This window comes from Octopus bimaculoides, chromosome 5 (assembly GCF_001194135.2).
Source record: "Octopus bimaculoides isolate UCB-OBI-ISO-001 chromosome 5, ASM119413v2, whole genome shotgun sequence".
NCBI lineage: Eukaryota > Metazoa > Mollusca > Cephalopoda > Octopoda > Octopodidae > Octopus > Octopus bimaculoides.
Genome location: NC_068985.1, coordinates 122,062,604 through 122,077,371, shown reverse-complemented (window position 1 = coordinate 122,077,371; position 14,768 = coordinate 122,062,604). Strand labels below are relative to the sequence as shown.

Below are 14,768 nucleotides of genomic sequence, written 5' to 3'. Positions count from 1 at the left end.
TTTCTGCTCGGTAACCATTTTTCAAAAATGGAACGAATTTTTCTGGAAAACATCAAACCTGCGGGTGACCTACCTGACTCTGCATTTGGATTCGGTTTCATTCTATACACCTGCAAAAACTTTGTCATATTTGTATCTTCAAAGGTTTCTCGTCTAGTCTTCCTTAAAGCTCTCTTGAATGTGTCGACAAATCTTTTTGCTAACCCATTTGACCTTGGGTGGTATGGCGGAGTTAACACATGCTTCATCTGAACCAACTTACAGAATCTTTTGAACTCCTTCGCTGTGAATTGTGTCCCATTATCTGACACGATTGTATCTGGTACTCCATACCGAGCAAACAGTTCTTCCAAGAAGTCAATCGTCACACTTGTGGTTGGCCTTGAACATTTACACACTTCAGGCCATTTGGAATAACTGTCCACCACAATGATATAATAGGAGCCATTTAATGGTCCTGCGAAATCCACATGTAGTTTAGACCATGCCGAATCTGTTTTTGGCCAAGGCTGTAACCCCTACACTGTTGTACCAGTCTCTCAATTTGCTTGTCCATATTTGGCCAATAAACATAACTTCTCATAAGGCTTTTCATCCGGACAATCCGCGGATGTCCAACATGAAAATCTTTTAATACTCTGTTTTGCAGTATTTCAGGTATTACCACACTTTGTGCGTATAATAATACCTCATCACATACTGAATAGTACTTTGAACCTACGTCCCGCTCCTTTATATTTTTTGTGTTACACAACATATTTTTAATCTTATTTATAAACCTATCATTTTCCGATTTCAATTTAATTTCTTCCAGCGTTACCGCAAACCACGTACTACATTGCACAAAATGTTCTTCAGTTCCTTTTCTAGTTTTAACGATGCAATCACCGTGTCTTCAAAAGGTTCCTCATATTTTGGAATCAGCCTAGACAACCCGTCTGCGTGTCCCATTTTCATTGATGGCAAAAACTCCATCTGAAAATCGTAGTTCAACAGAGTAGTCTCCCAGCACTGTAAGTGGTTTGCTGAGTGCATGGGTATACCCTTCCTCGAACCAAAAATAGACAATAACAGTCGGTGGTCCGTTTGCAGTGTAAACTTCCTCCCATGTAAGAATTTACGGAATTTTTTTTAACTGTGAAGATTAATGATAACGCCTCTTTTTCAATCTGGCTGTAGTTTCTTTCTGTGGGTAACAGAACTCTCGATGCATGTGCAATAGCTTTGATTTTACCATCATTAAATTTATGCAATATCACCACTCTTATGCCATATTCACAGTAGTACTGTTGCATCATTGGAGACAAGATATTTGAATTCACCTATGTCACTTCCTAACATGAATGTCATGAATTCCCTAGAGACCTTTATCTCTACTGTGTTTTAGATGACCTTTGATTGTGATTAATTCATGACAGGGTCACTTCAACTGTCTCTGAATAGATAAATGGTTTTACAATCATAATAAAATATTTTATTACATGTTAAAGATAAAATTATCTTTAAAATAAAGAGGAAAAAACTTACCTCTCAGAGTAAGTGTAATCAGTTTTGGGTTCCCTGTAAATAAATTCAATTACAAGTTTAAATTATAGTTTTTAATTCAACATTAAATATTACATGTATATAATTTCATGAAACAAAAAAAAAAAAAAACCCTTCAAATATATTGCTGACAATTAACTGTCTTTAACAAAACACTCAATTCTTTAGGAACTTCCTGATAGTTAAAAATCAATATAGTTACAGTGAGAAAGGAAAAGGATTCCTTTCTTCCGAGTAATTACATTTTTTTTAAAAATCATCACTTTCTCACATTCCTATTCCAATTTTAGAGTTCAGCTCAATCCATGAGCATTTCTTAAGGTTATTAGACATGTGCGTGCGTGCATGTGTGTGTGTGCGTGTGTGTGTGTATTGGGTCATCCCATAAACTATGTGGGTTTTTTTCAACTGCATGAACTAAAAGTCAGAGGGAGATAGGATAAACTGATAAATTGAGTCAATAGGTTTCTTGAAAACTTTCCAAATCTAATCACATGCAGAGAGTGAATGTGTGCTCTTCTTTGCTGTTATGTCTCACGAATGAACCTTTTTTGGACTGAATAGTGACTGGTGATGAGAAATGGGTTCTCTATAAAAATGTCAAATGCTAAAGACAGTGAGTAGAGAAAGGAGAAATACCAGCACCTCAGACTAAAGGATGTCTTTTCCCACGTAAAGTGTTGTTATCTGTTTGGTGGGATATGAAATGTTTAGTCCACTTTGAACTTTTAAACCCAACCCAAACCAAACGATAACAAAAGAGATCTATTGCGAGCAGCTTAAGTCAGTGCTAGAAGGAAAATGACCATCTTTGGTGTCAAGATGAAAGGTGTTCTTCCATCAGGGAATGGGAAATGATAGCCCATCTATCTGATTCCATCCATTCCACAGTCTTCGAAATCATTTGGATGGAAAAAATATGAATTCTGTAGACAAGGTCGGAACAGTACTGGAGGAATATTTTTTATCACAGACAAGTGAATTTTGGAAGAGGATCCTTGCAAATTTACCAGATAGATGGAAGAGCAATCTAGAAAATGAAGGAGAGTATATTTTAGATTAAAAAAGAACTGTGAAAAATAAAAGTATTAAAAAAAAACCACATTATTTATAAGATGACCCTATATATATATATATATATATAGATAACTTAGAAATTTGAGATGTGTTTCTTACTACCAAAATAGTTATAAATCTAAACTAGTGTCTTAAAGGTGACCAGATTTGGCTAGTTTAAATGTAAAATGGTCAACGAGACATTGGTCATTCATCAGGGTACAAGCACAGACAGATACATGCTCACATACACATAAATATAAACCCAGAGAGGCATCTTCTTTCCTTTGACTTGCTAATCGAGAGTTCAGCATAACCAGAGAACTAATTTTTGGAACTCAATATTCTATGATTAGCTAATTATTAGGATTAAGGTAAATCTGTAAAGAACAGTTCTTAATTTCATTTGAAACAAAAATTTGCTCATCACATCTTCAGTTCAGAGCAAAGTGGAAAAATCACTTCTTCAGTGAATTTTTTGTCTAACAGTAAAGCACAAACATGTGTGCTTTTCCATATTAAATTAAAAGATAATTGTTTCCAAAATCACAAGGGCCTGTAGTAAGGCTGGTACTGCACTCCACTTTCCATGATATTTAACAGATAGAGGATGAATTTCCCTCTGGATAAGATGTTAACCTACACCAAATAACCTCATACCTATTCCTTCATAGTTGAAGAAAATTAATTGATACTATGTAAAATTTAATGTACTGTCTCTCCATAAATGCAACAAATCAGCAGCAGTGAATTTGAACTTTCGACTTATGAGGCAGCAAACCAATATCTCATCTGCTTGACCATTTTCCAATTCTAGTTCAACACCTCTTTTTGTGTAGTTATCAAAAAAAAAAAAAAAATGAAGAACCATTCAATATGTTTCAGTAGAATATATTTATTTAATCTTTACAAGTTTGAATATAAGGATATACTTTATTTGTTGATGTAATACTAGGAAATATACATTTCTCTTCCACACAATCACACAGACACACTGTATGCAATAAATATTCTTAAAACTACAACAAAAAAGGGAAAATGAAAACAAATCAAAAAATAATTAAGTCATTATTCAAAGGAGGGGGTGGAAAAATATGAGCATATGGAAAGTTTCAAGCTAAAACAGAAACAGTGAATTATTGAATTCATTGTGATATACTACTAGATCATGTTAGAGATAGAGAGAGCAATCAGCAAGATGAAAGAAGGTTGATAATTAAGTATGTAAACAGAAATGGAAAATAAAATGTCAACAATATCAAATCTACACAAAGAAAAAAATTAGTGAATGGAGGGGACCAGTAAAATAGCTGCTCTAATTTTCTAACACATGTTTATAAATAATTATGTGAAAAATATTATAAACTGTTTAAATTCACATATCACATAAAATGATATTAAATGCCGTTTTTTAAAAAATTCTTTTCATTGAGATGCTATTTTGCTGAAGCTGACTTTGCTCTTCAACAAACTGGGGGTTACAAAATAAATATAAGCAATTTATTTCAGTAAACAAACAAAAACAAAAATCTAAATTTCATCTATCATATATATTAAAATGTGAGAAAAAAGTGATTTTTAAGAAAATGTTATAATTAAAAACTAGTTCAAAACTTAATTCAGTCCTTTAGCATTCAAGGCAGCCAAGCCTGACCAACACAATGCCAAAATTTGCACAAACTTGCCCTACTTGACAAGTCTGTTGAGCTACCTTTAGTAAGAGGAAAACTTCAACCAACTTGTATGACAAGTTTGTTTTTGTATTTCAGTCCCATGATTTCATTTAATATATGTATGCATTTATGTGTATACATATACACTCTCACACAGAGCCAATGAAAAATACTTAAATGGTTGCTCAACCTGCAGGAAATAAGAGAGCAAATCTTTAAATTGCACTCTAGAAATGAATGCTATATTCAAAGCAGTCCAAGGCATACTAACTAAAAGACAAGATGGTCATAGTTGGAATGTCTTTGACAATAGGCCTGCTAGATCAGAGCTGATGCGGAGCTAAAGAATGACACCACATGAATATATATATATGTATGGATATATGCATATATTTATATTATTTCGCCACACATCCTTTTCCAAATAAATTTTATCTTAATAATTACAATGCACACTCTTCTATCTCTTCTCTGTCTATCTCTCTCCCTCTCTCGTTCTTCATCCTTTCTGTTTTTCTCTCCCACCCTTTCCCTATTCTTCTTTCCCTTTCACCATTCCCCCTCTCTCTCTCACTCTTCCTCCTTGACCCTCTCGTCGTTGACATGTGACAAAAGGGGATCTCTCTTTCTGTCCACTGCCTTCCTAAAGAAAAGACATGTTTTTTCTGTCTCTTCTCTCATGGCACGTCTACTTAACGTTCATAATAATTTTTCTATCGTCTTGGCTCAACAGCCCTCACCGTTTGTTTTTACTGTCCTGTTCTTGTTAACACTTTCACCCTCCGCAAAAAATTCCAAATTTTATTTAATTTGCTTTGCAGGAAGGACTGTTCCAATGAAGTCGCGTATTGTCCTTGCCTTCAAAACATGGAGTAGATGAAACAGGGACAACTGACGAAGGGGTATACTCTTTATGTTGCATGTCTCGTTTCTCTATTTTTTCGTTCGAAAAAAGTTTGTTTCCTGTTTTCGTTTCTCATTGTGTTTAATGTTTTTTTTTGATGTCCTGTACCCATATATGCATGTATGTATACTTATAGATGTAGGTATGTACATATATGTATGGAGATATATATATATATATATATATATACATATATATATATATATATATAAATAAACATTTGTTATCATGAGAGTTCAAGAACCATAGCACATCTCTCATGGCAGCTATTCAGATAAAAACCACTGGCACTCAGTCAGTTTGGGCGACAAGGGTTCCAGTTGTTCTGATCACCAGAACACCCTGCTTGTGGAATAAACTAGCAAGTGGCTGAGTACTCCACAAACATACATACCCATAATGTCAAGTTCTCAGGGAAATTTAGCGTGACACAGAATGTGACATAGCTGGCTCTTTCAAATACAGGTACTATTCATTTCTGTCAGCTGAGTGGACTGGAGCAACTTGAAATAAAGTGTCTTGCTCAAGGACACCACAAACCAACAGGAATTGAACTGCTGATCATATGATCATGAGCTGAATACCCAGACTACTTAGTCATGTGCCTTAATAAAATAGAAGGACGTTCATACAAAGTACCTTGCTCCAAAGATACAAACAAAGACATTACAAGATTTACTATCAGGTTCTAATCAGTAAAATCTCTCTGTCTCTCTTCTCTCTCATAGACACTATTCCCTAAAAGTTCATCATCATCATCATTTAACGTCCGTCTTCCATGCTAGCATGGGTGGGATGGTACCACAAGAGCTGGTCAGGCTGAAGCCTGCACCAGACTTCTGTGACTGTAGTGGCAGGACTTTTACAGCTGGATACTCTTCCCAACACCAACCACTCTGCAGAGTGGACTTAGTGCTTTTTACGTGGCACAAGCACATGGAAGGTCAGTTTTGGCAAGGTTTTTACAGCTGGATGCCCTTCCAAACACCAACCACATTACAGTGTGAACTGAGTGTTTTTAAGTGGCGCCTGCACTGACAGGGTCACAAAGTACTTGCAAGACATAAAAAAAAAAAGAACTTTTAAGAGGAGTCAATGGGGGAGGTGATGATGAAAAAGTTATGAGACAGATAGTGGTGTCTTGCTGTAGAGGAAGTTCAAGGTTACCCTGCCGGAGAGAGAAAGATCCAGAAGGCAGATAGAAACATGTGTGCTACCACAAAGAAAATACATGGCTGCCCAAACCTGAGGGAAGTGTAGGAGAAAGAGAGGGAGTGGGAGACAGCAGCAGGATAGAGATGGTGACAGAATGCTGGGCATACTCATAAGGAACAGGGATCAGAATATAAATGAGATGGTTGAGGAAAGGAAGAGAGAGAGATAGATGGTGGTAAGTGCCAGGGCATTCTCAAAAAGTTAAGCATGGTAAATGGGATGAGAGGAATAAATTGAATTTTATAAAATACATGATGATGATCATAAGGATCTGTAGTGTTGGATGCAGTTAAAAGTGTTGCCTCAAAATATATGTATATTAAAATGTAGAGATTATAATTAGATCTTGAATTTGCAGATGATCCTGTAGATTAAATAGTCTTGAAAATTTCAATAGAAAATAAATGTCTCTCAAACCTCCTTGCTAGGCACTTCAGGGTTTTGAACTCAATATTATAAGCTTAGGAACAACTCCTGAAATATAAATGGTTCCTGTTGCATATAGCAGTCACTCGCACTATCACCTATCCTTTCATCGCTAGGTGGACTAGGCCAGTGGAAGTGAGTGTATGATGTATACTTCATGCCACTCTGCATAGCAAAACAGTCGGCAATGACAACCTATGCAAAAAGCAACCCACAGTCATCACACCAAACTATTAGTAAAACATTAACCTGTAAAATTTGTGTTACAAAAACAAATAATGAAGTTGTTTGGCTTCAGATTGGTCCTGATCAAAAAGACATCACCAAAGGTATTCCAGCCACGACATTCCTGCCTTTCTCCAAGGCCCACTGCATAAAGGACTACACTATTCAATGTATTCATCTTTCATGTGTCACATGGCAAGGGTGTGATTTAAGGGAGATTTGGCAGCTATTTCTAACAGGTTAAGTGACCACATAAAAGCTCCAGTGTTAGCTAGTAAATAATGAACTAAATTAGTATGTTATAACGAAAATCTCTAATATTTTAGTCAATTCAAGATTTCTATAAACCTATCAGTTCATAATAGTAGCCTAACTGAATTTGAAAATAAATACACAAACCTTAAAATAACATAAAACAGTAAAAATGTGACAATTGTCTTTGGGTGTTTCCCATCTGCAATGATTCAACTTTCATTTATAGAAAGCACAAGATTTTGAAGTTTGTATTACAATGACAACTGACACAGCTTCCACCAGCTTCCACTGAAACACTCAAAATGAAGTAGATCTTTGAAAGGAAACAATCTTGTTAAGTAGGAATTTATAATTTTGTGCAGATGTGTCTGTGTGCATGTATTTGAAAGTGAATGTCTATGTGGAAACTGATACAAAACATGATTTTTCCTTTCTTCTTCATTATTATTAAAAGCCATAGAAAATATGTAGATCAAGAGGGTTTTAAAAATAGAAGTGTAGATTAACTCTTTTGGTACAAACTCATTTGAAACCACCTCCTGGTTCTTTGGTACAAAATAGTCCTTTCTATGGTGTTCATATTAAAATTAAAATGTCATAGTTTTATCTAAGAACCATTTGTTATCTTCCAAACAATAGCTTGATGAAAAAAGGGTTGGATATTTAACGAAGCCCCTGGAGCTTTGTGAGTGTATTTGGTAGATGGAAACGAAGTCCTTGTGTTTGTATGTGTACGTATATTTCTGTCTCCTTGTCTTGACATCATGTGGTTGTTGTAAATGAATATCATTCATTTCCAATATTCTGCAAAAACCTATCTGACTGTGGGGAAATATTACCTTGTGTAGAAACAGGTAAGAGTTGGTGACAGGAAGAGCATCTGGGCATGGAAAAGCTACTTTAACAAACTGTCTGACCCATACAAGTATGAAGAAGTGTATGTGTGTTAAACCGATGATATTATATATATATGCATATACACACACACACATAAATATATAGTACAGGCTTCTGCACAGTTTTCATCTATGAAATTACATCCACAAAGTATTGGTCAATGTGAGGTAATGGAAGAATAAATTTGACTAACATAACATGTGGGACTGAACCTAGAATCACATGGTTGTAGAGTAAATTTCCTGAACAGCACAACCCTGCCTATGTTCCTAATCCACAGTTTTTGTCATGAGTTGACACTGATCCACAATGTCAACCAATGTTTCTTTAAATACTGTTTTTTTTTTTTTAAAATCAAATACCACTGAAGTGAACTGGATGGGTCAACTCACATTTCATTCTTCCAGGTTCAGTAAAATAAGAACCGATTCAATAAACCGGAGGGTGAATTGACATGTTCTTCAAATCATACTCTGGCATCTTGGAAAAAGACAAAACATAGTATAGTGTTGTGTCATTCCAGATAAGGCACTGTCAGAGACACAGATGAGGTGGTCATGGTGACAATAGGTCATATGAATCAGGACTGACCAATGCTAAATGACAACAATCATTGTTAACATAAGCATTACACCATAAATTGTAAAAGAATGATACAGTTGATTCAATAGTCCTCAGCACTTCACTGATGGATATTTTATTGATAATGAAAAGTATGACTTGAACATGAAAACATTAAGGGACGTAACTAAATATTGTAAACATTTAGCCCAAGTAGTCGAACATCTCTGTTACAACAATGCTTAAATAATATTAGTTTCTAATTTCAGCATAAGGCCAGCAATTCTGAGGAGAGAGGCTAGTCAATGATTTTGACACCAGTACTTGGCTAGCACTTTATTATATCAACCCTGGAGGAATGAAAAGCAAAGGTGACCCTGTCAGGATTTGAACTCAAAATATAAAGAGTCAGAACAAATATCACAAAGCATTTTATCTCAAAGCTCTGAGTTTGCCAATCCACTGTGCTAATAAAAAGCAAAATAGAACATTAAGGTGTACATTAAAACATTACCTTAATAGAATGAAGAAAAACAGTAGAATGAAGTTGCAACATTAGAAACTTGATACAATTTAATCTGTATATTACTAAAGTGCTGTAACACCTTTGATAGGGAAATTAAAGAGAGTATATTTTGCATTACAAACACATAAACACACAATTTTCATGAAAACAATGCTTCTGTAATATGGGATCTTCAAGGTTCTAAGTATGGGAACTTGTAATTTACAGCATAATTTGTGCATGTTTAATATATGTAACATAGTATGTGTTTATATACATATAAATTCAGTACATATGTGCTGTTGTGAGAATTGCTTATTTGCTAATTAGTGACACAATTATTTGCTAGATAAAAATAAGCGAGGAAAGAAAAATATAAATCATTAAAAAAATTTGCAAAAAGAAAGAAAAAAAATGAATAAAATGAACAAAAAAATAAACCAACTTGAAATAATATAACAAGCAACATCATGAATAGTGATAATAATAATAATAATAATAATAATAGTGGTTCCAAATTTTGGCACAAGACCAGCACTTTCTGAGGTGAGGTAAGTCGATTACATCAACCCCAGTGCTCAACTGGTACTTATTTTATCAACTCTAAAAGAATGAAAGGCAAAGTCAACCTTGGTGGAATTTGAACTCAGACTACTATAAATACGAGCGAAATGCCACTAAGCACTGTGCTTGGCATGCTAACAGTTCAGCCAGTTCAACAGCCTTAGAGATAATGATAAAATTGAAGAAAACAGCAATATAATTAAATTTTCTTACTCAGTTAGTTGAAAACAATAAGAAAATAGGAGAAATATTTTTTCAAATGTAACTTTTAGAACCTATTAAAACAAGGAAAAAAAAAAAAAAAAAAAAAAGAGGATGAAAACCATTTTAGCTGCCACTGTTACCTACCATGAAGGTTGTTTATATTGATTAAAGAATATCTTTGGAATCAAACATCTTAGATGATACATTTCTGATAGTAATAAATTTTCTCTGAGGGAAGAGGAGTTTATTTAAGTGAAGAAGTTTTACTCTGGCTACTTTCTTTCACCACCAAAAATAGACACTTCCTGCTGACCCAAACTACCATCTTAAGCAGCAATACAACATCCTACACCAACCCACAACTTTTGAACTTTTCAAATGAAGTCAAAGTTATGATGCACTTAAGTAACAAGGGAAGGGCGAAAATAAACAAAATTAAGAGGGAAAATATAAATGGGCAGTTGAAACTGATTTTGTTTATATTTTGCATGATTTGGCCTTATTCTATTTTCTGGAGGAAAGGAAAAACAAGTCCAGAGGTACTATCATAGTTACCAAAGATCAAGCTCATGGAGCTCACTGTCCACACTGTATACCTATGTAATTTTTGGTTTTAATATTTAACTGAAATTCTGAAGTACTCTCCCTTGCCCCTTTTGATATACATTTTCATTAACTTTAATGACTTTTCTCATTTACAACTATAGTTTCAATTGATTAAAAGTTATGTTCCACTCACTATGTGAAAGATGTTAGCCTACACCTAAATAAATGGCCAAGTTAACCTCAATAGTAACATACAATACTAGTTAGAATAAAGCCTCCAATCAAATGTGACAGTATGATGATAATGACAACAAAGATAATTTCTAACAATGGTACGTAGCCATAGTCAACCCCCAATGCTTGACAGGGACAACTCTATTCTATTAACTAGAATGATGAAAGCAAAGTTATTTCTCATTCAGAATATTAAGGCGTGTAAATAATTAGGGCAAGGTATTTTGTCTGGTGCTCTACTACTTACGCTGTTCATATAGGCAAAATGACTCATATAGGCAAAATGACAGTTGATATTTATTGATTTTCTTTAATCATGCAAGTGAAAAAATGAAAACAAATGCTTTTTTTAAAAATATCTTTTTCTAAGAACTACAGCACTGTACTACAACACCTAATACAATAATTATGGTTTCTTTTAACCAGCAATAAAAAGTAATGTTTTGACACAAGAGATTAAATCATTGTACTAAAGTCAGTATATTGCTGGTATCCATTTGTTGAGCAGTGGATGGATGAAAAACTAAATTGAACCTGATCTGAGATTGATGAAACTAAAATTTGGTAAACAGCTTTTACTTTGGAGCTGTATCCTTTCAGCCTTTTCTCCATCTTACTTCAGACTATGCATTGTTAGGATAATTTTTAAACATTAGTAATTTTCAAGTAGATTTTTGAAAGCACTGTTAGCTTAAAGATAGTATTCTTTCATTAGTTAACATCAGATTAAATAGCAAAAAGCATGGGATAGATTTTAAAAGAGTCATTTTAAGTTTGACGCAATGAAAACAAGAACATAAAATATATTGACATTGTATCAAAGTTCTTGTTAGTGTAATTCAATTTTGAAACTTAAAAGTCTTCAACTCAGAACAAGTAGTGAAATGAATACTGAAACACCTGTTAATCATAATTTTTCTGTTCCTGCACACATTACAAGTCACTTCAGTTGGCAAATAAAAATGAAAAACAACAAAAAAATATAAAACCAGTGGGTTGAGCATTCCTTATACACGGTATCTGGAAAGTCATTCAAAGGTTTAATATTCTGTATATATCAAGAGAGAACAAAGAGGAGAAATTGATCAATTAGTATATGGTTCCTGTTTTAAATCTTAAATGTCCCTCTGTCCAGTGGTTTAATGACAACTATCTATAGACAAAAAAATTACAAGAATACTAGTTCAAAGGGAGTTTAAAATTTTTATTTTAAACCTGAACACTCAAATGAGAAATTCATTAAATATTATATTTCATAATTGTACTAGAGATTTATTTTTTTTACATTTTAACATTTTATGAAGAATAATTCGGTTGATTACAAGTTTCCAACATGCCAATCAAAGACTCACTGCATTTCCGATGGCAAAACTGACAAGATATTGTGCAACTTGTTCAAAACAAATATCACAATAGATTTTCATTCAAATGGTCTTTCATTGTCCCCATCCTCAATATAATATATATATATATATATATATATATATATATATTCTGCCAAAATATATATATATACAGGCTTCTGCACTGTTTCTGTCTACCAAATTTCATTGACAAGGCTATAATAAAAGACACATGACCAAAGTACCATGCAGTGGCATTGAATATGGAAGTTGCTTGTTTCTTCTTTAATAGAATCTTATTAACTGGCAGAGTTGAGAGGGTCATGGCCTACAAATTCAAAGATCAACAGTTCATATCCTGCTTTTGTTGTTGCATTGTATCCTTGGCAACACTTAACATTCTTGATTGCTTAATTCATCAAGCTTTCACTAATAACGCACTTAAGCAATAGCTGGAGAAAATCAAAATTTGTATAAATGAACTGTTGATAATAGGATAAAAGATTTGCTCAGGTTATTGCATGAGGAAACAATGCTTTGAAATTATATCTGAAGAAAGAAATGGAAAGCAAATAAGGAAGATTTCTGGATGAAGTGTTGACATAAATGAACAGAGAAATGATCAAAAAGTAAAGGAAATTTCACTCTTGATACAAAAATTTGTACTAAATAATGACTTGGGAGTCGATTAGTAAGGCTCACACCCCAAATTAATGTGAAAAGCAAATGCAACTATAAAAGATCTCAAAACATACATATAATATACTAGAAATGCCTGCTCATGTATGAACTTAAATGCAGGGAGGGAAGTGAAAAAAACCTGTGAAACTCTTTCTGGTAGAACTATATGAAGCTACAGAAAGATATTAGGGTTAATTTAATTTTTTAGTAACCTTTCATCCAATCAACTTTTATAGCTATTATTATTATCATGTATTTTTTTTTTTTAGCCAGCAAGACAGAGATACTATAAGAATAAAAGGCAGAAACCAAAGAAGTATAAGTGAAGGGAAAAGGTTTAAAAATCAACTGAAATGTGCAGGAAAATAGCATCCAATAGTGTGAAAATGTTACCTGGGTGCTGTAAGCACTGTGTTTTCTTCAAATATCTTCATTGTTCCATCAAATGAAAAACACTAATAGAACAACTGTATACTAAATAACTAAGATTCGTAGTCCAGGTTTATTCTAGAATTAGATGAAAAAACTTATTCTAAGCACATGCATTATAGTAACTGCTTATATATATATACGTGCGTATGCCATTTATGTATACATGTCTCTGTGTGTACGTTTAGGCATTTATTTGTGAATATGTCATGTTTTTAGAACTCATGTTTATGTTCAGAGTGAAATTCCTTATTGAGAAAACCGTAGGTTTCTTGAAAAAGTAGATAAAGAACCATGTCAGGCTAAGGAAACCCACTCCTAAACAAAACCCTAAACTATTTGGAAGTTAAAAGTAACAGAAACAATATAACAAGGCAATATTTACTGGAATTACCTGTTATGTGATCAGGTAACAAAATTCCTAGAAGAAAAATTCTATACAGTAATCCAAATTCACAAAGAAAAAGAAAGGATAAGAATGTAAGGACTCATTTAAATTAAAATTTGAACATTTCACTAAGTTTGAATGCAAATGTGCATTCAATGCTCAGTCTTCAGTTAATCAATAACAAATTTAATTTAAGAGAAATTACAAATTATTGCTGAAATTAAATATGAAATTAAGTTCTAAGCAAAACATTTCAAGAAATTAATGATTACAGTATTACAGCTAGAACTACCAAAATGGAATTCAGTGTCATACAACAATATCTAACAGAGTGTAAGAATTTCCACAGATCCCCATCCAAAATTAGCAAAATCCTGGATTGTGTGTATGTGTGCACATGTGTATATGTATATACATATGTATGCCTACATACAAATTTTGAAATTAATGCAAAAGGTGGCATAACTTTTTTTATTAACTGACACAATTTGTTCAAATAGCATATGTTGGCACAGTAACCCTTTTCTCTCTCATTTTCTCACACTTAATTTTAGACTTCCCCCTTAATTTCCCTGTTCTTTCTTTCCCTCTGTCGCTGCCACTCTCTTTCTCCCCCTTTCCCGCACACATGGCCGGTGACTGATCTTCTATTTTCCGCCTCATCGCCACTGGACACCTAGAGTATTGGTAAACTTTTCTCTCCTTTATTCTTCTCTCGCACTAATTCTGTTTTATATCCATCTGAGGATTTCTTCTAGGCGTTAATCCTTCAATCATGTGTTTGGCCCTAAGGCTTTATTTATTTATCGTTTACGTCTATCGATTCAAATTACTGTTATTTACTTTCATACGTCAACCTATTTTGTTTGCTCGAGCCCTACTTCTACGCAAATCATGCGGATGCCGCCGATATACGAAGTTCCTTGTTTTAGCGTTAAAGGCATGAAACTAGGTATTAGTAATTTCGGTCGATAACTAATAAAGAATTTGGGTCCTGGTGTCTGTCCTACGTGTACGTTTTGTAATATTTAATGCATTTTTCATTTATTATACATATATGTATAGCGAAAGAGAAAGAAAGAAGATAGTAAAAGTAGGGAATAGACATAGAGAGAAG

General features: G+C 33.7%; 1 protein-coding gene across 10 annotated transcripts in view; it reads right to left on the bottom strand.

Annotated features, from left to right (window-relative positions):
- The window catches only part of LOC106882136 (SUN domain-containing protein 1), a 104,899-nt gene that overhangs the window by 28,738 nt on the left and 61,393 nt on the right, over nucleotides 1-14,768 (bottom strand). For 6 of the 10 annotated variants that reach the window (XM_052967982.1, XM_052967980.1, XM_014932704.2 and 3 more), the window contains exon 3: nucleotides 1,528-1,560. Coding sequence is in view for 7 of the 10 variants with exons in the window: in XM_052967980.1 (XP_052823940.1) it covers nucleotides 1,528-1,560 (33 nt within the window). In the remaining 3 variants the exon portion in view is untranslated. Of the gene's footprint in view, nucleotides 1-1,527; nucleotides 1,561-7,443; nucleotides 7,588-13,227; nucleotides 13,342-14,768 lie in introns of those variants that run through there. The other 4 variants (XM_014932705.2, XM_052967981.1, XM_014932706.2 and 1 more) reach the window with 2 other exon arrangements.